The sequence below is a fragment of the Miscanthus floridulus genome, chromosome 6 (genome assembly GCF_019320115.1).
Source record: "Miscanthus floridulus cultivar M001 chromosome 6, ASM1932011v1, whole genome shotgun sequence".
Taxonomy (NCBI): Eukaryota; Viridiplantae; Streptophyta; class Magnoliopsida; order Poales; family Poaceae; genus Miscanthus; species Miscanthus floridulus.
This window is the reverse complement of record NC_089585.1, coordinates 14,453,086-14,473,865: the sequence shown is the minus strand read 5'-3', so window position 1 is coordinate 14,473,865 and position 20,780 is coordinate 14,453,086. Positions and strand designations below refer to the sequence as shown.

The 20,780-nt window shown below is 46.9% G+C and overlaps 3 protein-coding genes across 4 annotated transcripts; all 3 read right to left on the bottom strand.

The window, feature by feature from the left end:
* Window positions 1-1,952: 1,952 nt before the first annotated feature.
* On the bottom strand, window positions 1,953-5,788 carry LOC136461708 (DEAD-box ATP-dependent RNA helicase 18-like). The gene is made up of 10 exons (XM_066461011.1): window positions 5,303-5,788; window positions 4,945-5,178; window positions 4,572-4,832; window positions 4,392-4,471; window positions 4,186-4,291; window positions 3,634-3,747; window positions 3,450-3,548; window positions 3,225-3,314; window positions 2,802-3,052; window positions 1,953-2,427 (listed from the first exon to the last, which is right to left on the bottom strand). Exons 1-10 carry the CDS (start codon window positions 5,786-5,788, stop codon window positions 2,016-2,018), a joined length of 2,133 nt encoding a protein of 710 aa, XP_066317108.1. The 3' UTR covers window positions 1,953-2,015.
* A 494-nt stretch (window positions 5,789-6,282) lies between these two features.
* On the bottom strand, window positions 6,283-6,717 carry LOC136460239 (LOB domain-containing protein 17-like). Its single transcript, XM_066460024.1, has one exon. It carries the CDS (start codon window positions 6,715-6,717, stop codon window positions 6,283-6,285), a length of 435 nt encoding a protein of 144 aa, XP_066316121.1.
* A 660-nt stretch (window positions 6,718-7,377) lies between these two features.
* LOC136461709 (probable protein phosphatase 2C 1) lies at window positions 7,378-10,286 on the bottom strand. Of its 2 annotated transcripts, none has more exons than XM_066461012.1 (12): window positions 10,080-10,286; window positions 9,569-9,620; window positions 9,371-9,450; window positions 9,088-9,169; window positions 8,925-9,001; window positions 8,744-8,823; window positions 8,558-8,655; window positions 8,101-8,224; window positions 7,929-8,011; window positions 7,790-7,838; window positions 7,633-7,700; window positions 7,378-7,540 (listed from the first exon to the last, which is right to left on the bottom strand). In XM_066461012.1, the coding sequence occupies exons 1-12, from the start codon at window positions 10,274-10,276 to the stop codon at window positions 7,472-7,474; spliced, it is 1,059 nt and encodes a 352-aa protein (XP_066317109.1). In that variant the 5' UTR covers window positions 10,277-10,286; the 3' UTR covers window positions 7,378-7,471. The 2 variants fall into 2 exon arrangements, with proteins under 2 accessions (XP_066317109.1, XP_066317110.1); XM_066461013.1 differs by having other exon boundaries at window positions 8,925-8,995; window positions 10,080-10,284.
* Between the last annotated feature and the right edge of the window lie 10,494 nt (window positions 10,287-20,780).

The window sequence follows — 20,780 nt, the reverse complement described above, 5'->3', positions numbered from 1 at the left end:
CACAGTCAAGGTTGAAAGCAAAAAAGCCAAGAAAGGTACTACTACTGGAGAAGCAACAGCTCCAAGGACTAGAGCAGTTGTTGCAAGGGAAGCAGCAGCAAAAGCTAAGAGGGAGGCTCAAGAAGCAGAGCTGAAGGCTGCAGCAGCAAGGGAAGCAGCAGAAGCAGCAGCAAGGGAAGAAGCACAGGCTGCAAGGAATGAATTTTCAGTAACTCAAGCACATGAAGAAGTCATGGAGGTAATGGCTTTAGAAGTAGTAGTACCAGAGTCAGCTATTCAGACAACAACAGCTAGGAGGTACTATTCTTCTTCAACTCACAGTGAAGTGCATGTGTATGGATTTCCTGTGCAATACATCAGTCACCAATAAAAGTTTGTTTTCCACAGGTCCTTATTTCCTGAAAATGCACTGGAAGTTGAAGTGCAGCCTGCTAGGAAGATGACTCCTAGGAAGAAGCAGTTGACAACTAAGGTGAAGAAGACACCCCAGAAGAAAAGAGGAAAGAGAAACTCAGCAGCCTGACTGGTCTTTTTTGTCAAGATCATGAACTCCTATTATTTTGCAAAAACAATATTAGCTACCTTATTATGTAATGTGATGGCCAAAACAATCTTTTGCATGGCCTTATTATGTAATGATGGGCACAAAACAGTCTGTAATGGCCCAAGTTTGACATGTTCAGTGTAATGGGCCAAAAACTCTATGTATGCCCACAAATTGCTACCTTACGTAATGGCCACCTACCTTATGTATTGGCCTCTATCTGTCATTGTTATTTTGCCTGTATCTTATTTTCCATGGCCTGAATGTGCCTTGAGTGTCATATGTTTTGATGCACATATTGCAAACCTATTGACAATTCCAAGTTTCCAACAGCTACATTAGTCAAACAAATAGGACAACACGGCCAACATAGTTTCATTGCAAATGGTTCATACATCTTGTTCATTTTGGATTCTACAAACACATTGCTAAATTCAGGTCATTACAACTGATCTCACAACCATTGCTAACACAACAATACCAACAAAAACAAGGAAACAGTTCATTTTCCATGTCAGGTTCTCCAACTTCTTCTCCAGGTCCTTATTCCCCTCATCCTGGTCGTTACCATATTCACTGCCCTTCGATCCTTCTTGTAGTTCGTCAACCTGCTCACACTTGATAATGACGATCTTCTTATGAATCAACTCATCCAGGTACTCCTTCTGGAATCTGTAGAAGCCACATAACTTCGGATTCTGCAAACACCACCATTTCATAACTGTTAAACCCTAGATTTGCAAACAAAGAAACAGAGAGGGATGGAGACACATAACTGATCCCATTCCTGGGGCACTTGAAGAAGCTCCGCCCCTTGTTGGGAGTATCCTGCTTGACGCGAAGCTCGATCACACGGGCTAGATTGCAATCGGGACATGGAATCAAAGGAAGCCTAGTTTCTTTACCGACCAAATACGCCACAGCATGCGCGCGCACAGAGCTCCCGCCTCGTTCCTGCCTCCTGACCGTCGTACTGGCGCTAGACGACTCCGCCCCGTGCGACATGGCCACTGTGGCGTAGGGATGGCAGGAGGGGAGCAGGAGGCGGGGAAGAATGCGTCGCCGACGAGGGGGGGGACAAAATGAGCAAAATGAGCGAAGGGGATAGGGAGGGCGGCAGGCGCGGCGTGGCGTAATGAACAAAATGGGCAGGGGCAGCGATGACATTTTACCTGCGCCTGCTGACTGGACACCAGCGTGTCGGGCTAATGTGGCTTGCCACATGCGCAAATGTGGTAAACCCAAAACTCAAACTTCTCATCTGGCAAAGTTGTCATTCTAAGAGTGACAATCGGATGAGCGCCACTCGTAATAATGGTAAAAATGTAAATTCCCCCATCAATCATCAAACCAAAGAAAAAGGCCCTAGCTAGCCGTGGGGCATGCATAGCTTCTGTGCAAAATCCCAACTGCTGTAAAATTGGATCAGGATTTCCAAAAATATATTTATCCAACAACATTCTATGCTTTCCTATCTCCTTTTGCTCCTCATTTTACTCCTCCCTTCAAACTTCTTAGACCCACCTTTGCATTTTCCTCTCTGCTTGAGCTTCTGCGTCTTGTTGCCCTTCTCCTTCCTCTCGTCCAAGTTGCTCGCATCCCCATCGGAAGCATCACCATCAGAATCTCCAAACCCAGTGAGCTTCTCGTACTCCTCTTCATCAATGTCTCCACGTTTAAGCTTCTTCAAAAGCCGGTACTCATGCGCCAGCTCATCCAGGTCCTCCTTGGTTTGGATTGACTGACGCTGCTTGCCTGTCTTCTTCCGCTTTGGTTTCTCCGGCTTCTCTGGAGCTCTCTTCCTCTCTGGCTTTGGATTTTGAACTTCCTCTTCTGCTTTCCTTTTCAGTGCCTTCTTGCGTTGTTTCTCTCGAGCTTTATCCCTGCAGTGAAGCAAGACAGAAAATCATGTAAACTCCAATGTGATACTACCACGCAAAAGCACCATCTTTCGACTATGAATTGTTGGGTGGGTTTTGGAAAAAAAGGAAAAAGCAGCCTCAATGCAGACTTGATCACTTGCAATCACAAAAAACTGATGGAAGATATTTGAGTTTTTACTTTGTCAGGACTCAGGACAGAGGAAGAATTCATATTTCAAACATTATCATTCAAATGTGGACGATCCACAGATTTTCATTCAAATATAGATATTTCATTTTCTACAAGGTCCAACACAACAAATTAGCTGTTACTTAAAAACAGGACAGCAAAAAAAAAAAGCAAAATACGTTATGTTTGGGGATAGAGTTCTTACTTATACTTGATTTGTGTAATATCAACATCATCAACAGGAATAAATCCCTCCAGTGAAAGAGAATGATGCTTCACTTCTGGCATGGATGGGATCTGGAGTAAACCATACTCCATAGCTAGTTTTCCAATCTCGAGATCTTTCCACCTAAAAATGTAAGAGCAGTGGTGCTCCTTGTATGCTCGAACAAACGAGACAAACGCTCTAAGTCCTTTCTCCATGACATTACGATCTTCGAGTGCAGCACTTCTAATCTGCAGCCCAAAGTGGCATATTGGTTATAATTAATAATTAGAATTGGTCTCCTAAGCAGGGTAACCTTTCTATGTTACCATAGCATGATATCACTGACATTTCAAGTGGTATCTGGACCAAAACCTAAGGTACCTCTCTATCTCTAAACGATATTTGTACAAGAGAACCCACCTGCGGTATGACATCATCAGTGTTTGCAGGGCATTCCCTTTCTGTGAGAGGAACACCTCGAAGTTTCAAGAACTCAACATAAGTATCCTCCTGCAGTGCAAGTAACCTTATGTTCTTTTTTTGCTAAACAAGAACTGCACAGACATGCGCATATAGCAAATAAATACAAGAACTACTTTCACTTCTAGAATGAACAACGAGAAAACTCATCACAGAACAAAATACCTTTGGTAAGAGAAACACAATAGCATCCCCTTCTTGATCATAACGTGCTGTACGGCCAGCTCTATGTATGAAAACGTTGGGATCTTGAGGTGGATCATACTGGATGAACAAACATGCATCCTTACTATCAGCTGATGCCTGGACATGAATATTAAAATTTAGGGAGGAAAGAGCAGAATATAACCTGAACAATCAGGTCAACACTTGGTATGTCAAGACCCCTTGCTGCAACATCAGTGCAGACTAGAACGCCACTTGAAAGAGCAGAAAATGATGCCAAAGCTTTCTCTCGAAGGCCCTACATATTAGGAAAAAAAGGATAGATGAAATCAGTATGAAGAAACCACTGGGAAGCAAGTCATTAGAATACCACTTGTATCACATCCAAATGCTGTAATGTGACTTGGTCTTCACTTTGGTAAGACAAAGATTATGCCCTATTACTCTAAAAAAATATTAAATAGTAAAAATTACTCACTCCGTCCAGAAATGTAAGGCGTGTTTTGACTGTCCAAATCCATGTTTGACCAACAAATTAATATAAGAATAATATGTGATTGAAAATTGATACAATTGGATTCATATTCAACCGTACATTCTTACTGTTGTGATTGTAAAACTATTGCTAAAATATTCAAAGAGAAATCTCTGGTCAAAACTCACTTCTAGACAGTCAAAATGTGCCTCATATTTTTGGACAGGGGGAGCATGAAACAAAGTGCTTTGCTCTACCAACCTGTTTCATCTTCCCATGGTAAGCAATTATTGGAGAACCTTTAAGCGAGTTAATCAGTGGAAGAACAACAGCCCAATAATCTACACAAGCACATGTTGCAAAATACCTGCAATCAATCGGGATAGGAGGGTTCAAAAGTTAGCACAATACTACACACAACTAAGAATAAGTAGCTAAACACAAATTTCAGTTCATCATGTACTTACACCATTATTTTCTTCCCACTATTCTGCACAAGGAAATCAACAAGCTGAGATGACTTCTTTGATGCTTCACATATCATATACTGCACCAAAACAAGCTTATGATTTTGTAGGGAACAGCTAGAATTCATCAAGAAAACCAGAACACATGATCATGACAAAAACAAAGTATATTGAATGCACCTCTAACCGAAGCCCCAATGGTGTTTTGGATGGACCAAGCTCTTGCTGACCAGCATCTTTGCTTGTGGACTTTGCCTCTGTCTTAACCTCAACCCTTATAGGATTTCTCAACCCTGCTTTGGATAGGTCCGAAACAGCTTTCGTCTGGGTAGCTGAGAAAAGGCCAGTCCTCCTCAGCTTCGGTAACATTGAAAGTATGAAGTTAATATGCTTCTGGAATCCCATATCCAAGAGTCTATCAGCCTCATCTAGGATCAAAATCTGCTTCCCATGCATACACAAAAACGAATGGAGATAACATCAATGCCACAGCATTTCCACCAAATTCAGAAGAAAAGAATCACACGAAGAGTTCCCTTGTCTCTGAAACCACCTCAAGATTCTTGTACTCTAGAGCGTCCGTGTGCATTATATCACACAACTTCCCGGGAGTGCCCACCAGTATGTTTGCGCCCTCTTCCTCTACCTTCTTGAGCTCTGCTTTGATATCCAGCCCACCCACCAGGAGCATGGACGACACGCCATTCAGGGTCGCGAAGAAGGGCTGGGCCACACTGAATATCTGCGAGGACAATTCTCTCGTGGGAGAGATAATGAGAGCAAGAACCTGCAAAAATATAACATATCGATTCATTTATTGATCAGAAAGTGACAAAAAGGGTGCCGATTTTTGTCAGAGGTAGCAGAAGATCAGAGCAGAGGATGTTGGAGGTCAGGAGCAGTGAGGCGACCTCGTGGGACTTGGGCCGGGAGGAGCGGCGGCGGAGGATCTCAACGACGGGGACGATGAAGGCAAGGGTCTTCCCAGAGCCTGTGGCGGCGTCGACGGCGACGTCTTTGTGCGATAGCAGGTGCGGGATGGCCGCCGCCTGCACGGGCGTGCACCGCTGGAAGCCTCCGCGGTCCAGGGCGTCCACCACCTCCGGGGACAGCGCGGGGGACAGCTCCGAGAACCTCCGATCCGTCAACGCGCCCTTCCGCGCGGCAGCCGCCGCCGCCGCCGACGTGGATGCGGCCATGGAAGCGCTGTGCTTAGGGTTCGGGCCTTCGTGGGGGTTTGGCGATTGGTTTGCCTTGCTCGCGCAAAACGAAAGGGGCACGAGCGGCTTGACCACAATACGTATCCTAGCTTCGAAGGCGTAATATCCATGAACGGTAAAGATGTGAACACAAGACACTAGGCTGATGTGTACCAAAACTTGACTGCATATTCTCATTGATATTTAAACCCAATCTGGGAGGGAGGAGTATATACGCACAGCTACACACAATGACATAAACTTATGTTGCTTAAATTGTTTTATGTGCAGTATAATACAGTCACAGAAAAGAAGAATGAAGAGAATGAAAATGATGATGGTCCAAGAACTCTTCATTGAGGGTTTTACATGTATGCCATTAAAAAAGTTTACAATTACACATAAGCCATTGAAAAAATTGACCGCACATAAGTGTCATCGTTCTGAACTTCTTTGCTCTCCAAGACATTCCGTCGGTGTTCTGTTCGTTTTTCACCGTTACATATGGGCCCGGTCAGTATAAAGGTCCAAAATACCTTTCTCTCGTCCTATCCTCTTGCTTCTTTAGTCCACACCGCTCGTGCTCGCGTCCGAGGCCGGCGGAGCTCGCACCCGCGCCCGGCAGAGCTCACGCTCGCGCTCGCGCGCGGGGAATGGGAAGGGGCTCAGCCGCGTCCATGGCGCCGAACTCCCTAGCGATCTCCTCCCGCACGCGCGTCCACCTGCTCCCTGGCCTTGTCGTTCACCTCCTGGAGGACGCGGATGTAGGAGACGTGGCCGAAGGTGGGGTCCCGCTGCCGCGCCTTGGCCTCCTCGACGAGCGTCGCCGCGGCCACCCGCCGCTGCTCGGGGAGCTCGATGCGCTCCAGCATCTTGGACACGTTGCTGGCGCCGAAGACGCCGTGCACGGCTGCGAAGTCGTCCGCCGTGAAGTAGGGCACGAAGACGCAGCCCGGCACGCACATGCGCCGTAGCGTCCTGCACGCCCCGCACGGCGCCCCCGCCACCGCCTGCTCCTCGTCGTCCGGCATCTCCTCCTCCGCTCGCGTCCACGCCCGGCGGCGCTCGCGCTTGCAGCCGGCAGAGCCTCGCTCGGTGGAGCTCGCGCTCGAGCTCGCGGCCGCCATCCCCTCTGTCAGCGGCGACGGCGTCCACGCCCGGCCTCGCGCTCGCGCTCACGGCCGCCATCCCCTCCGGCAGCGGCGTCCTCGTCCACGCCCGGCTTCCCCTCGCGCTTGCGGCCGGCAGAGCCCCGCTCGGCGGAGCTCGCGCTCGAGCTCGCGGCCGCCATCCCCTCCGTCAGCGCTCGTGCTCGCGGTCGTGGGCGTGCCCGCCGCGCTGTGCCACCGCGGCCAAGAAGAAGGAGATGGTGATGCTGCTGATGGTGGCCGCTCTGGCCGCGGCCATCCTCAAGGTGACTGCCTCGGCACCGCTGCTCCGCGCGGCCGCCTAGCCTAGCCCCGGCTGCCGTGAGCGCGGGGGAGCTCCGCCCCGGCCGCCGCGGGCGCGCGCGGGCGAGCTCCGCCCCGGCCATCGCAGGCGCGCGCGGGCGAGCTCGGCCCCGGCCAGCCGCCGCGGGCGCGGGCGAGCTCCACCCCGGCCGCACGCACGAGAAGAGAGATCGAGTTTGAGAGAGAGAGAGAGAGAGAGAGAGAGAGAGTTTGAGAGAGAGGTTAGGGATGAGAGGGGTATTATGGACGTTTTGATTGACCGGACCCACTTGTCAGGACTCCCAAGCGGTGAAAAACGAACAGAACACCGACGGAATAACTTGGAGAGCAAAGAAGTTTAGAACGATGGCACTCGTGTGCGGTCAATTTTTTTAATGGCTTGTGTGTAATTATAAACTTTTTTAATGGCATACATGTAAAAGACTCCTCTTCATTCAGCAGATACAACCACAGCAGCAGCGCCTTGCTCATTCCCCTTTTGTTCTTCTGTGTCGCCACCCTGAAATAGCACATATTCACATCACCGAAAGGATAAAAAGATTAAATGGTGTTGCTTTTGTATCCAAAAGTTGAGTGGTTTCGTAGGTCTACCTCGTCCTCTGGGACCACTACTGTCTTCACTTGTGCGACAATGACTGTGATGTCGTCCATCTTACCGCCTACAGTTACAAATTTGGGCACCAATGAGCTTACTGATATTGCTGTTGTACATAAAGAGAATGGCATCTTATAAAGAGCTTATGCATGCCTATTAGTTTGGCTCCAAGTATCTTCTTCCACCAGGGGACATCAAAACCCTGCATATCCGGAGTGCAACATGTTCCATCATTGATGATGTAAAGAATGACATGTAGAAAAGAGCATCATAAGAGATGTTTCTATCTCACCCTACTCCGGGCCTCCATTGAGTAGGGTGAATCGAATGTGACATCCACCGAATGTTTTCTTGCAAGCTCTGCCAACGCTTTTGCTGTGTAAAAGTTTAACATGATTTTAGAAGGGGCTGGATTGCTGGAACATGTGGTCCAATGACCCCTGTTGTGGAAGCAAGAAATTTACCAGCTTCATGTACACCTGGTGACTCAGAAATTATGGAAACGATCTCTTGATCAAAGATGTTGTCAAAAAGTCCATCTGAACCACTCACAATTATATCACCCTCCATGAGATTTACACTGCAAACCTGACAGTACCAACAGACTTAGAAAATCAGAAATCTTCATTGAACAGCTGGATCATATATGCACATGTTGACCGTTGTTGTGAAGCTCAGTAAATCTGAAAGTAACTAGGAGGTGTTCACATATACCGATACAGCAATCTTAATATGCACATGACACTTTTCTTTTTCCATTTAGATCATGTGATTTAATGAATCCAATATTGAGTCTTCCTAATAGGTTGACTTTCATATATCAACTAGCCACCTTTAAGCTTAAACTTTTACAGTGATGTATCATATTGATGGTGACTAAACATAATAAATAACAATTAACTAGTAAAAGAAGGTAGATACCAATGCATCCTGATATGTTTGACCCACTGCCTCTGAGCTTATCTGGTATGGACAGTCAAAGTAATGTTCTTGAGGGGATATAGAGAACATTACTTGTCCTAGTATGCCATTTAAGAAGAGGAGAGAATCACTGATTAGAATTAGTACAAAATAGGTAATTTGTATATTGTTTTTATTCAAGTTTACCTTTACGAATAACTTTCAACCCACAATCTCCCACACTTGCAATTTTCAGAGTCCCGGTCTTCTCAAGCATGGCGATGATTCTATTACCATTGAAATGAATTGTACATCTTTTTAAGTATCACTCAGAACAGATAGTTACCTATAACGCCGTAACATATAACACTTTAGAAACAATGCTTACACTGTTGCAGATCCAATAGAAGAAGTTGCAGCATGAGCTTTCCTGAGAAGAATCTGAGGATCACGACTGACCTGCAACTTCCATGTGACGTAAATTTGTTACAGGCGCATAGAGTAAAGGAAATGGTGTATGTTAATAGTGCTGAGGTTTAGCAAGAGGACACCTCCTCATTATTGAGAAAATTAGAGCTGTTTCTCATGAGCTCTCGAGAGAATAGAGCTGGATTGACATCCTTTTCTGCCCATCTGTCAGTAGATAAGAGAATGACTAGCAGGATAAAAACCATGTGTTAATGCATATTACTGAAAACAACATATGTTTATTGAAAGTGCTACAAACACTCAGAAGTAAAAGGCACTGATTGCCTATCAAAAAAAACACTGACAGTTCACTGCAGCACTTCTTTTGTGTGGAGAAACAGTTTGTTGCAGCAAAGATGGGCATACCCCGAGACACCATCTGCAATGGCAAATACTCCGCCAGCATCGCTATTAGCAAAGAAAGCATCTTCTCCGCCACTTGCAGCCTGCGAAATATAAAAAATACAATGGATGTCCGGCAAGCTCAATTGCAAAAAGGATTAAGAAAAAACAAACAATGTTCCCAGAGCAATTTGAATTATGTGGTTAAAATGAATAACTAACCTTTCTTGGGTGTGGGATTAGATGAGTACCAATAGACAACACAGCTTCCAACCTACAATTACAGGTTCATATATGGCTGAATACAGAGTTGCTGACAGATGAAATAGACTACAATAACTTGAAGAGCTATAATTAGCTGCAGATACAACTTATAATTGTGCCATTAGTTAGCTGAACTGAAGCAAGAAACTTAAACTTGCACCTCGATGGCAACAACAAGAGTTGACAGTGACCAAAACTAGAGGCCATCAAAGCAAACGCACATAGATAAAAGTATAAACATCACTGGGCACACATACGAGAAGTTCTGCTAAACTGAATTGCATATAGATAAAGGCGCATAAAATGGGCGGGAATAAAAACTGAATTGCAATCTCGTAGTCTCTAGTTTCAGTTACTGATACAAACACTACTCCAGCCTCCCAAGAACAGGGAGAATCCAAACATTGAGAATATCCGTGCAACAGAGTGAAAGCGGAGAGAGTGTGGGGGACCAAAGACAGGGACGTACTTGGCTGCGCGAATAGGGGAGAAGCGCGAGCGGCGGATTGGAGGATGAAGAGACGGGGAAGGAGCGCGGAAGCGAGGGGGCGAGAGGCGGGAAGCAGTGGAGGCCGCCATTGCAATCTCCTCGCTACGGTCGCTCGCGGCAAAGGCACGCGGTGGTGGACTGGTGGTGGCTGAGGGGTGGAGGCAGACAGGCCACATCAGCACCGGGGCTGAGGCCTGTACATGGTACTAGTGCCTACTGCCTAGTGGCGTTCACCTTTTTACAGATCCGACATAAACTTCTTAGAGAATTTTTTTTGCAGGGCCCTGTTAAAATCAAGCCCTTTGTTACAATTTGTTGAAGAACAAATATTTCAAAAGCAAATGCTTCACCCAATGTGTTTTCAATGATACAATTTTGGAAAGGGGTGCTTGAAACAAGGAAGGCTGTCAGTTGGGGTTTAGTTTCCAGTGTTAATAATGGGGGAAATACCTTATTCTGGGAGGATGTATGGGCTACCAGTACCAATATTCCACTGCAACTAGAATTTTCCAAGTCTGTACAGGATCTGTGATGATAACACTTGCTCAGTTGCAAGTTGCTGGTCTCAGTTGCAATTTAGGAATGGCTACAAGAAACTGACGCGATGGAGATCGAAGGGCCATTTGAGAAGTTGACTGGTTTTTTTTTTTCCTCTTAACTTGCTTTCCTGTTGACGTACCTGATTTTGCTTGTCATCTAAGCTGAAGTTGAAGCTTTCAAAGCACCTGGGTGGAAGGCCTGGTCTACTGAGGGGGTGTTTAGATGTTTTTGGAATGACAAAACTTTTCGCTCTAATCTGTTGCTGCAAATCTTTTGGCATTTCAAACTTTATATCTTGGTGTTTAGATGCATAACAAAACTTTAGCACGGTACCAAACAAAGACTGATTTGTCCTAATTTAATGCATGATTTGGTTCATTAATTGTCACTCATGCAAAGCCATGCATGCTGCATGCTGGACTGCTACTGCTCGCCCTTGCTGCTGCTGCTCGCAACCGCTTGCTGCTAGCACTTGTTGCTGCTCGCCATTGCTGCTGGTAGCACTTGCTGCATGCCTGGTAGTGTTTTGAAACAATCAAATATTGCACAATTATTGAATAGTTCAAGTACACAACTCAATTGTCCTCAACTATACAAATTACTCATACACGTTACATTTGAAGTACACCATTCCAATTGTCATGATCGGTTTAACAAACCAAGGGCAATCAAGTCACGGAAAGCATTCATCATTGTAGATTCATCCCTTGCCGGCGTTTGACGAGTACGTGGCTGAGAGGCCGATGCTTCAGGTGGAACATAGTTCTCATCACAATCACAACGATCAAAGTCCCTATCCACTATTCCACTCGTTCTAATGAAGTTATGGAGTGCCATGCATGCAACAATAATTTGGCTTTGCTTATGAGGTGGATAACTTGGCATTTGCAACAACAGTCCTCCACTTTATCTTCAAAACTTCAAACGATCCTCTCGATAACATTTCTAAGAGATGGAATGTGCGTAGTTGAAGATCTCTTTTTTACCTTGTGGCTCCGGGCCGTCTCGATACTCCGGAAAATGATACTTGGTTCCCTTGTAGAGCGCAAGGTAACCTGGACGGTTTGGGTAGCCGGAGTCCACCGGGTAAAATTTTCCTACACAATGGAAACAGTTTTGTAAGTTTCACCTAGTTCAAGCAGAAGCTACAAATGGAACATGCAGGAAGGTGTTTACCTATAAGTGGATGTGGAAAGACGTGGCTATACTTGGTCATAGCATCAGTGAACACTCTCATGTCATGTACAGAACCAGGCCATCCAACAAGAACAAATGTGAACTTCATGTCAAAGTCACAAACAACCAGCATATTTTGTGCTGTCATGCCCTTACGGCACATGTGCTGAACCAGCTTATTACTTGGCACCACACATGGTATGTGAGTGCCATCTATTGCTCCTATACAATTGTTGAAGAAGGGATGGAACCTAGGGTTTCTCAATCTAGGATGAATTGTTCTGAATTCTAGGGTCCACTGGCTTAATGATGTCCGCAGCTAGCTTAACCATACTTTGCAAAACTATCTCAAAGTTGTTGTGAACTGTGCCTAGTGATCTCTCAAATCTATCCTCAGCTTGTCTAACTGACTGTGGTGCTCCAAGCATCCACAGGAACATTCCTAAAGCCTCGACCTGAGGTACTCTTGGTACTAGATTTCAGGCCATATGACATTACCAGTAGATCATGCAGTCGATGGAACACTAGTTGGGCTCATTCTAAACATGTTGCAGTAGCTGTTTCTATCTCCTAGCTTTCTCTCTACCCATTCCAGTCCAGTTAGCATTGGTTTCCTTCTCTTAGCCCTATTATAGTATTTGTCATGGTGAATAGCATACAGAAGCATACCGTTCATAAAATCGTTGTCATCATCCTCAAGAACAAGTCTGAAGATTTCCTCATCACTTGACTCATCAGAATTGTCCCCATCCCTTGCTGAATTACCATCCTAACACATAAATGCATCACAAACTCAGTTACATATGCCAGTAAAAAGTTAACATGCTCACATCATAATCATAATTGAAATTAAACACACAGTACAAATGACATAGTTCAAACACAACTGACATAGTGCAAATGCCAAACATAGTTCAAATGACATAGTGCAAATACAACAGACATAGATCAAATGACACCCTTACTACAATAACAGCCAGAGTTCACATGACATGAATTGTGAAAAAGACACACATAGTTAAGATAAAGAGGATCTAAGAGGTTGACCTCGGCATAGTGCTCAATGAAGGCCAGCCTTCCTGTAGGTGTAGATGTGCCAATGAAGAACTCCATATTGTCCTCGTCTTTGATGATCTTGTGCATAGCATACCACAACTTTCGATCTGTCTCCTCTACACCACTACTCTCTAGCCAACTGTTGCACATACCTAATCTTTTCATGTCTGGCAATCTCCTTCTGCTGGGCCAGCTGCTGCTTGGCATCCAAATGTTTCTACATCATCATATTCCTCTCAGCTTGAATCCTGGCATTCTCGCTCATGAACTTGTTCATGCTCCTAACTGTTGGGCTCTTGGTTAGCTTGCGCAGACTAGAGCCTAGTGGTGCTTGTGCTGCTTGCTCTCTAGTGGCTAGTGATGCTAACAGGGGTCTGCACATCAGTATCCTCAGGTGGGTCCTCCTCGTCTTCCTCATCCACAGTCATACTTTCTCTAGCAACAAATGAGGTGGAGCCATCAACAGCTACACCATGGAACATTTGGTCCAATTCATCGATGTAATCTGGCCACCCCAACTTGCATTTCTTCCAATATGGGTGGCCCTGCAGAACTTATCATTATGAGCTAGTGTACAGCTTACTACATGCAAAACAACAAACAAGTAGTTTGGCAATTACCTTAGTGTTGTCTTCCCACCACTGATCAGTTGCATCAATAGTGCCATCAGCTCTATGGCCTAGCCTTTGTATGAATTGCCAATATCCCTTCAATTGCCTAATCCTATTAGCGATCTGCACTCTATCATGGACCAAATTGGTTGTTGCATAATACCTTCCTATGACCTCGTTCATCCCTATTTTGTTCATGACTCCTCTCACACAGTTACCCTTATTAATTTGGTCAACCCAAATTTCACACAGTGTCCCTGGTATTTCGATCTGACCAATTTCCCCTGTCGACTCTAGCCTAATCCATGCATAGCAACAATAGTGTTGACGGTAGCTAACAACCATTATAAACCATCAATTAAACATAGATAAGGGCATAAATGTAATCACCAATGAAGGTTTAGGGGTTTAAACTAATAAATTCTATGAGTTTTGGTGAATATATGTTTTTAGTAGGGTTTATCCAAAAAACCGCTAAGGGGGACCTAATCGTCGAAGAAAAATACAGAATTCCGCCGTGGTACCTACGTGGGAAGACTCTAGAAGGGTCCGGAAGGCAAACCACCGAAGCGGGGCTCGACCCCCTGCCATGTGGGGCCGGCCGGCCTATAGGTGGGGCCGCCCCGTGTAAGGTCGAGATGGCAGACTAGAGGGGGGTGAATAGTCCTTTCTAAAATTAATTGCGTCGACTAACCGAAACAAGTGCAGAATTAAGACTATCGGTCTAGCCAAGACTACACCCCTCTATCTATGTTCTCTAGCACCTTCCAAAGATACTAATTAAGCAACAAAGGTGTTGGGCTAGCTAGAGCTCACCTAACCAATTCTAGGAGCAAAGTCACACAAACCTATGCCACTAGTACTTTAAGCAACAAGGGAGCTCCTACACATGCTAGTAAGCAAAAGCACAAAGCCACCTAATGCTCACTAGCAATGCTCAATAACAAGGCAAGCAATGCCAAATTAGAGAGCGCAAATACTTAGCTACGCAAACTAAGCAAAGTGACTAACAAGGTTACACAAACTAAATTAGCCACACAAGGGAGCTACTTCTATGCTACACAAGCAGAAGGTAACTAGTGAGCTACACAAGCTAACTAATTACAAGAGCAACTACACAAGCACAATATATATAAACGTAATCACAAGCTTGTGTAAAGGGATTGCAACCAATGGGAAGAACAAGGTTGACACGGTGATTTTCTCCAGAGGTTCACGTGCTTGCCAACACGCTAATCCCCATTGTGTCGGACCGCTCACTTAGAGGTTCAGCGGCCTAATTAGCATCAACCGCCAAGCCCGCACGTCGGGCACCACAAGAACCTACCTCGAAGTGAGGGTAGCTCAATTAGGGATGAAAATGGATCGGATACGGATGGATACCGGATTCAGATTCGAATATGGATAGTGTCAACTATGTCGGATAGGATACGATTGGATATCGACATCATAAATATGTGATTTGAGTATTCGGATACGGATACGGTATTGGATGTTGGATATCCGGACTCGGATACAGACAGATCTAAACCCCTCTAATGGATTCAGTTTCGAATATGGTTGGAAAATATCCATACCATTTTCATCCCTAAGCTCAATGACACGCTCAACTAGAGTTGCTCTTCGCGGCTCCCATAGGGCGAGCACAATGCCCCTCACAAAGCTCTTCTTCGGAGCACCGCACAAGCTTCTTGCGGGCTTCAACGGAGACCACCACCAAGCCATCTAGGAGGTGGCAACCTCCAAGAGTAACAAGCACCACCGGCTTGCAACTCGATCACCTAGTGCCACTCGATGCAACCTCACAATGCAATCGCACTAGAATCGCTCTCTCACACAATCGGATTATCACTATCAAGCATATGTGAGATGAAGGGCTCCCAAGCACTACTACACAAGCCACCAAGGCTCTAGTGTGCTTAGCGTGTGGCCCAAGACCAACCATGGCTTCTATTTATAACCCCACGAGCAAATAGAGCCGTTACCCCTTCACTGGGCAAAAGTTGGGAGGATCGGATGCTCCGGTCCGAGCAACCGGACGCTGGACCTCAGCGTCTGGTCGTGCGATGCACATCACGTGTCCCCTCCTTCAAACATTGTTCATCCAATTCTCAATGGTCATCTGACGACTGGACGCAGCAGCTTAAACCGATCGAACGCACCAACCCCAGCGTCCGGTCGTTTCTAGTAAGGTACCAGACATGACCGGATGCGTCCGATCGGTCATGATCGGACGTAGCACCAGCGTCCGATCACCTCTAGTAACACTGCTCTTGCCTGCGTCATCACACGTCACCTTGACCGGACGGACCCTGTCAGCGTCCGGTCACTTCCAGCGCCAGCGTCCGGTCGAAGAACGATGCCCTGCCCGCTGACTGCCATTTCTGACCGGACGCTAGAATCCAGCGTCCGGTCACTACGTGACCAGTGTCCGGTCCACTCTGTGAGACCCTATCTTTTTGGAACAGGGCGCCGGGTGACACCATCGGACTGTCCGCACTCTACGGGCAGACACTCCGTCGTAGAGTTTCGAACCCTTCTCGCCTCCGTTCCATCGTCGAGTTGATCCACATCAACTCTAACTTCATCTCCTTTTATAAATGTGCTAACACCACCAAGTGTACACCACCATGTGTAAGTGTGTTAGCATTTTCACAATCATTTCCCAAAGGATTAGCCACTCAACTTGCCACGCCACTCGATCCTAGCGACGATTGCAAAGTTAGATCACTCGAGTGGCACTAGATGACCGATATGCAAACAAGTTTGCCCCTCTTGATAGTACGGCCATCTATCCTAAACCCGGTCATCAACTTCTCTACACACCTATGACCGATGAAATGAAATGCCCTAGGTTATACCTTTGCCTTGTGCATTCCATTCCATCTCCTCCAATGTCGATGCAACACATGCACCAACACGATCAACAATTATATGATCCACTTCATATCATCACGTGATCATATTGGTTCATCGATCTTGACATCACTTGCTTTTCATCGTTGCCTTCGTCCATCGGCGCCAAGTCTTGCTCAAGCTTCACCGCCACGCGGTCCATCGCTTCAAAGCCTCCGACTTGCCCTTCACGCTTGCAACCGGTCCATCAAGCCAAGTCTTGTCTTGATCTTCTCCACCTTGATCACATGACTCAATGTCATGTCTCATGTGCAATGAGCTCCTTCATCATCACATATGTGAGCTTTGCAACATCTCCAAGCCATTTTCACCTTTATGGCATATGTTGCTCACACATATGTACCTGTGGACTTAATCACCTGTGTATCTCACATAAACACAATTAGTCCACCTAGGTTGTCACTCAATTACCAAAACCACACAAGGACCTTTCACCCGGCCCCTGTGGGCTCCACCTATCAGCTTGCTTCGTATGTCGGTTCCCCACCGTCTTTGAGGATGCATCTAAGTCATTGCTTAAGTTAGTTTGATCCAAGGGCTCACGTTGGACCCTCAGGGCTATATGTACCAGCTCCTGCCCCCATCCCTCATCAGACCCTCAGAGAGGGTGACTCTTATAGCCTCATTGAATCATCTATAGTCCACCTTCCGTTGTAAGACTAGCAGGATTAAGTTATTATAGGAAACATACTCTGTCTATGTTTCCCTTAGTAATATCTCCAGTCGAACAATAGAAGACATGCTTATCGAGATTAGAACTAGAAGACCTTAGCGATCTCCTCTACACTCCCGACTTTCTTAAGTCTTATTGCTACTCTGGGTTAAGTTGGACCGTAGTTAACCTCACACGTTTCCTTATGGATACGATACTTGGAATACCTCCGGATGAAAGTTACAGCGGTATCCATGCGCTTGCGGATTTATCTGTGTGCGTTAAATATACCAACAAGCTTTCTGGCGCCGTTGCCGGAGAAATGGTTGCTCAATTAACTACGAACCTACTTAACCTTGTATCATATTCTTTTATCTTTTTATTCCTTCATTCTTTTCTTTTCTTTTCTTTTCCATTATGAATTCCACTCCTATCTATCAATACACTAAACCCACGAGCGTGAGCTTTGGGCCACCTAAATCTGTAGAGCATATCCTAACACCTGGTTATGAGCTGCGCCCATGTTTAATAAAACTGATTCAGGATAAATCCTTCTCAAGAGAAGACAATGAAAACCCATACTCACATCTACGAGAGTTTGAGCGGACCTGTGCATGCTTGTGTATCACTGGCATTCTAACAAGACCTTAAGATGAAAGTTATTTCCGTTCTCTTTGACAGGAAGAGCTAAACATTGGTATAGTCAAAACGTAGGAAGTATGCAAGGAGATTGGGAAATGTTATGCTCTAAATTTTGTTTATGTTTCTTTCCCATCTTTAAAGTAGTTAGCCTTCGGAAAGAGGTTTCTAAATTTTAGACAACTAGACAGCAAACGACGTATTTCCGCCAAATTAATATTCTGACTTTGGAAAAATAATTTGTTCCAATTATTTTCCACAGGAACAAAGGAAAGCCTGAAGTGGGACATTTAGCGCATGCAAATTGTGGTGATGATGCACGTTGTCGTCCAGCGGGGAAAAAATATGAGGGAAATAACACTCGCTCCCACTGTTTCAGAAAGTTCAGTTGTAGCCTAGCTAACAGTTAACCGGGACAATTAAGTCAAACAAAACAAAAAAAAGGGGTCTCTCGGCCAAATTTCTCATACACAAGCATACAAGATACTACCTCTGGCCAATTCCAGATACATTCTCGGTTAAAGTGTTCAAAGACTGGATAACGACGATTTATTTGTGGGAAGACTGAAGGAGGAAATTCAGAAAATTAGAGTGGAGAAGCAGACAAGAAAGAACTTGATGTGGCCACGTACATAGGAACATGTTTCATGAATTCAGAGACAGGAGAGTTTTAACTGCCCCCATACATGTTCAAGTATGTTGGTCATTGACTCCCTTAATAATTTCAATTTATAAAGTTACTGTCTTAACATATGAATTAATTAAATTCATGTGGTGGCCATTGGATTTGTATAACATTTATCACTATGATGGATGCTGTCGGTGTTTCAGGTCTGACGGATCCTCAACCGACTAGTGAAAGTGTTACTGCGTGCCCCTAATCCCGGATAGTGATGCAAAGAGACACAAGGTTTATACTAGTTCAGGCAATAGGTGCCCTACGTCCAGTCTGAGAGAGCGATCTTATATTCCTTACACCGAGGTGCTTGTAGTAGAGGGCTTACAAGCTGAGCGAGAGAGGGAGCTAGTCCCAGGTCTCTGCGTGGAGTGGCGTGTGTTGTTTGAGATGTTGATCTCTTGTAGTGAGGGAGCGCGTGTGTTACAGAGCGTTGTGCGTTTGCTGTCTGTGTGTCCTAGAAGCGGCCCTGGTCGCTCCCTTTTATAGTTGAAGGGTGGCATAGGGGCGGTACACGTATTTGCTACGTGGCGTTTTGTGAGTGGAGGCGGTATATGTCGAGCCCTATAGCTCGTCACTATGGCGGCATGGTCGGTGGAGCGGCCTTGTCCTCGGTGCACTGGAGCGACGCGCCGGTCACGCCTAATCCTGTGCGACGTGGGAGCTCCTGTGGCTTGGCGCAGGGTATGGTGCGTACTGCAGATGATGTGCCGGTCGCTGTATGTTGACAATCGTAGAGAGCTGAGGCCCAGTCGGTGCAGAGGCTGAACCATGTGGGGGGCTCAGGGGGGCATGAGTCCTGAGGCTACAGGGGCCTGGAAGTGGATAGCCGAGGCTCAGAGGGAGTAGTTGGTCTTGTACGTCGATTCCAAGGCTACAGGGACCCGGACTTGCCTCTCCACGCCGCACTATCCTTGGAGCAGGTGGGGTTAGGCAGCACAGTGCAGCACGGGTGTCAGTCGTGGGCACAACACCGAGCACAGCGACCGGTAACCCCCACCCCATCTTGTCCCGGACGGCATGGCGTCGATGTGACTCCCATCTCGTCGGCCACTCCGCTATATCGAGCCGTCGTTCGGCTGACATTGCAGGAGTGGTTGGACGCATTGGTTGGATGTGACGTCCTCATCCGAGGCCTCATGGCACGGGGCCTCGGTCGAGGCAGAGAATCGGTACCTCATCCGAGGCCTTACGGGCGGGGCCTCGGGCAAGTCGGAGAATCGGTACCTCGTCCGCGGCCTTACGGGCGGGGGCCTCAGGCGATGTTGGAGAATTGGTACCTCGTCTGAGGCCTTACGGGCGGGGGCCTCAGGCGAGTCGGAGAATAGGTTACCCTCATCCGAGGCCTCGTGGTTTCGTTCTGGGCCGAGCCCGCTTCAGGTGAGCCCGGATATTTTTCGAGGTGGGTCGGGCGGTCCAGCCGAGCCTCGGATAAGGTGGGGGTTTGTCGGTGTTTGTCTCTTAGCTTCGATTTTTACAAGGTCTAAGCAATTTTTTCGGTTCTTGCTTTGGGGACCCCTTTTTATGGTACCCGGACAGTAGCCCCCGAGCCTCGGGTGAGAGTGTGAGCGCTCTTCCTGAGGTTTTGACAAGACTTGGCTCGCGGCAGCTCTTGACAGATGGTGTTTCGTACTCGAGGCCTCGGTGGGTGCGCGCGAGCGCACCCGCTAGGTGTAGCCCCTGAGGCCCTGGAGGAGTGTATTTATTCCTCCAGGGGCTTTTCTCATGTTGAGCGAGGGGTTTTATCGCGTTTGCCGAGCCCACGAGTGCGAGTTTGGGTCGCTGGGCCTCGGCTTGGTTGCAGGAAGAGCCCCGAGCCTCTGCTCGGAGCAAGAGGGCGATCAGGAGTTTCCCTATCTTTTTTGTGCGGCCCCTCAGCACATCCTTTTCATTCGGAAGGATGGGTGGAGTATGCCAGGCTACCCTTGGTGGGCGCGAGCAGTGACACCTCCGGTGAGCTGTTATCGGATAAGTCCGAGTGGAGGCCCGTGCTCCTTCGATAGGGGTGCGGACTAGTGGTCCAGAGGACCACTTCAAAAGTACCAGAGGGCTTCTCTAGTGGGTCCTAGGGTCATTCGATTGGCCCCAGGGGCTCAGTGCCTCCCCTATGGTGGGATCCCATTTAGAGACCTCCTTGCCGGTCTCGGACAACAACTTAGGGCATCCCAAGCAATTGCTTGCTTGGGCCTCGGCCATGGTACGGGCTCACCCATAGTAATCCCTGACTCTATTTGTCCTGAGGCGGCTATTGAGACCTTTGGGGGCCCAGCCTTCGAACCCCTGGACCATAACGGGCTCGGTGCCTTTTATCGCATTTATCGAGCCCCCCGAGTGCGAGGTTTGGGTTGCTGGGCCTCGGCTTGTCTGCAGGAAGAGCCCTCGAGCCTTTGCGTAGAGCAAAGAGGGCGATCAGG

Bases quoted from the DNA above. Each gene is read 5' to 3' on its own strand.
- LOC136461708 (XM_066461011.1), bottom strand. From the start codon at position 5,788: ATGAGAATATGCAGTCAAGTTTTGGTACACATCAGCCTAGTGTCTTGT. The intron at 5,179-5,302 runs GTCGCCTCACTG...ATATTTTTGCAG, and splicing joins CCCGGCCCAAGTCCCACGAG to GTTCTTGCTCTCATTATCTC. The intron at 4,833-4,944 runs GTGGTTTCAGAG...CATGGGAAGCAG, and splicing joins TAGAGTACAAGAATCTTGAG to ATTTTGATCCTAGATGAGGC.
- LOC136460239 (XM_066460024.1), bottom strand. From the start codon at position 6,717: ATGGCGGCCGCGAGCTCGAGCGCGAGCTCCACCGAGCGAGGCTCTGCC.
- LOC136461709 (XM_066461012.1), bottom strand. From the start codon at position 10,276: ATGTGGCCTGTCTGCCTCCACCCCTCAGCCACCACCAGTCCACCACCG. The intron at 8,824-8,924 runs GTAAGCATTGTT...CAATGGTAATAG, and splicing joins TCTATTGGATCTGCAACAGT to AATCATCGCCATGCTTGAGA. The intron at 7,701-7,789 runs GCATGCATAAGC...TTGTAACTGTAG, and splicing joins ACTTGGAGCCAAACTAATAG to GCGGTAAGATGGACGACATC.